Source organism: Bombus impatiens, unplaced genomic scaffold, assembly GCF_000188095.3.
Source record: "Bombus impatiens unplaced genomic scaffold, BIMP_2.2 scf_0977, whole genome shotgun sequence".
NCBI classification, from domain to species: domain Eukaryota; kingdom Metazoa; phylum Arthropoda; class Insecta; order Hymenoptera; family Apidae; genus Bombus; species Bombus impatiens.
The window spans coordinates 13,348-15,805 of record NT_177396.1 but is presented as its reverse complement, the minus strand read 5'-3'; the positions used below and the strand labels follow the sequence as shown (position 1 = coordinate 15,805).

The following is a 2,458-nucleotide window of genomic DNA, read 5'->3' as shown; positions in this document are numbered from 1 at the left end:
ATTAATGTGTTTAAAATTTTTTTAATATCGAAAATTTCCTTGTTGTTATTTTTAGGTTCTAATTCTATTAAGAATAGTGGTTGCTTCGTATCGTACCTTGTAATGTTGTTTATAGTTCTTGTTTGGTGGCCAATATTTGCTAATTCGTCACTTAGTTTTTTTGTGTTAATTTTTGGATACAGTCCTCTTCTAACTACTTTGTAGCTCCTTTCTATTTTAAGCTGGTACGTGTGGTATATAGCATTTTTTCCCCTTAATTCTTTTATAACTTTCCTATAATTTTCTGGTGTGTTTGTTTGGATTTTTACCTGTTCTAATTTTGTTTGTTTTATTGTGTAATTATCCTTTCCAACAATATTGTTAAGTTGATCACTAAGCGGGTCTATTATTTGCGTGTCAACAAATATTGGTGGAGGTTTTGTAATGTGTGTTGGTTGAGTTGTGGTATTGCTTGTTGGGTCGTCGTCTAATTCTTCTGTTAGCGAGCTGAAAGAGTTTCTTAGCGGTAATTCTTGCAGCCATCGCTGCTTTTCCGTATCTAGATTACCTGTTATTTTTCTTTTTTTGTTATACCTTCCAGCTTTCGTCCTGTTGAGTTGTTACTTTGTTAATTTCCATGTCAACTTCAATTGTGGCTGAGCAGTCCTGTCCTTGGTTTGTTGGTTGACTTGTTTTTGATGTATCTGTTGTTTTGTATATGTAGTATTGATCTTGTTTGTTAATAATTTTTATTGGTACAATATTCTCCATGGTAGGTTTGCTAATCTTCTTAATAGAAGACACGGGTTTCCACCGTTTGACTATAGGCGTAACCGTTCTTAAATTTCTCTTCCCCACTTGCCGCACTTTCTCTGAAGCACTGTTTTACACGCCCGTTTAGCTCGGCTGCTCGGGCAGAACTGAGATACGACGATGTGGCAATAGTATTTACTAACGCGGTATAGGTATGACGGAGTTCTCCGAGATTATCTTCTGTACGCGGATGCGATAAAAACGAGATCAGGAAATTATTACGCACATTGAGCAAGAGACGATCCAAGAGTTTCAGGAAAATCGTGACAAACTGAGAGTAATGGCAAAGCAAAATCTATTAAAAATGCAGGAAGACAATAAGAAATATCGGTAATGTTTGATAATGAGGAAATACAAAAGAAGTGACCTAGTGTTTACTGAACGAATACAGTTTGGATCGAAGTTCAAATTGAAACAGAAATGTTTAAGACATATAGGATAAATAGAGTTAAACGTAGTGATCTGTATGAGATAGTTCATGTGAGTGATTGTGAAGGACTTTCGGTAATCACCACGACCGAAGATCATATGAAATCGTTCAATTGAAATAGTGACAGCGATGCGTAGCATTCGAGGACAATGTGTTAGAAAATACCGAGTTTAAGATTGGAATATAACTGCGGCAAAAATATAAAGTATCTTTGAGGTACCGATATCGATGCTGAGATGCGACCGATGGTTGATTCCTGAATGGGTGTGAGTGTGCGTATGTATGTACGTGAGTGCGAATGTCAACAAAAAAACGGAAGACAGTCTTCGATTGGCGTGTGAGAAGAATAAACGTAGAGTACCGATCATTCTTACATTATTCCTGAACTCCTTGTCATTTTACTGCATTGTCAAAGAATTAAGGCAGTTATTGTGTATTACCGTTCTATGTATATGTCGGGTTTACATTAGAATTAGAGTTAGGAGCGTAAAACGAATCTTCGTTCGAATTATACGTTGTCGTTATGCAATAGAGAAGACATTGACTAGTGCAAATACGATTATTATAGAATTGGACATGTAACCGTGGTGATTAGATGCTCGAGAAACTAATGACAATGATCCTAGGTTCAATAACGAATCCGCGGTCAACGGGATGATAGATGAACATGCTCACAATATCTAAGTTGGGCTCTTTGGTAAAACGTGGAATATCCACCGAGCGTACAGACACTAAGTAACTCGCTAATACGACCTCACGAGAGAATGACTTTCCGTCGCGATGATGCTGCGGAGGAAAACTATGATGGGGTGTGTCTAAGGACACGAGATCATCGGATTCGTCGAGGATAGCCTTCGTTCGAGGCTAGACGAGGGAAATTGGCGTTGCTGCTAATTGGTCAATCTCCATATCGGTGGTTAGAAAAAGATGCTAGCCGCACTCGAGGGAAAGTTGCTAGTGGGAGACGCCGTTCGTTGAAAAATAGGTCTCCCCTATTTTCCCGTAGTTGGGACAAAGACTGTTTGTCTGTTTGAAGGACTTTAGATAACTAAATCTTAATATTTATAAGGGCCCTCGGACTAGCTGATCACGTACTGCAGAGACGCGTCGGCATCTGGTTGGTTACCAGAAGAATAGGATCTGCGTGTGGCGAGCCACGGGACAGAAACCGTTGGAATGTTTACTGTCGCGTGCCGCTACAAATATTTCTTTTAAGGAGAGCTATAGAATTACTCC

The 2,458-nt window shown here is 38.9% G+C and overlaps 1 protein-coding gene across 2 annotated transcripts in view; it reads left to right on the top strand.

Moving 5' to 3' along the window:
* Window positions 1–1,489: 1,489 nt before the first annotated feature.
* LOC100747378 overlaps window positions 1,490–2,458 on the top strand; it is a 13,148-nt gene continuing 12,179 nt past the window's right edge. The window contains exon 1 of one of the 2 annotated variants that reach the window (XM_033323424.1): window positions 1,490–1,574. In XM_033323424.1, the coding sequence (XP_033179315.1) occupies window positions 1,505–1,574 (70 nt within the window). In that variant the 5' untranslated portion in view covers window positions 1,490–1,504. Of the gene's footprint in view, window positions 1,648–2,458 lie in introns of both variants that reach the window. The other variant, XM_033323425.1, reaches the window with a different exon arrangement.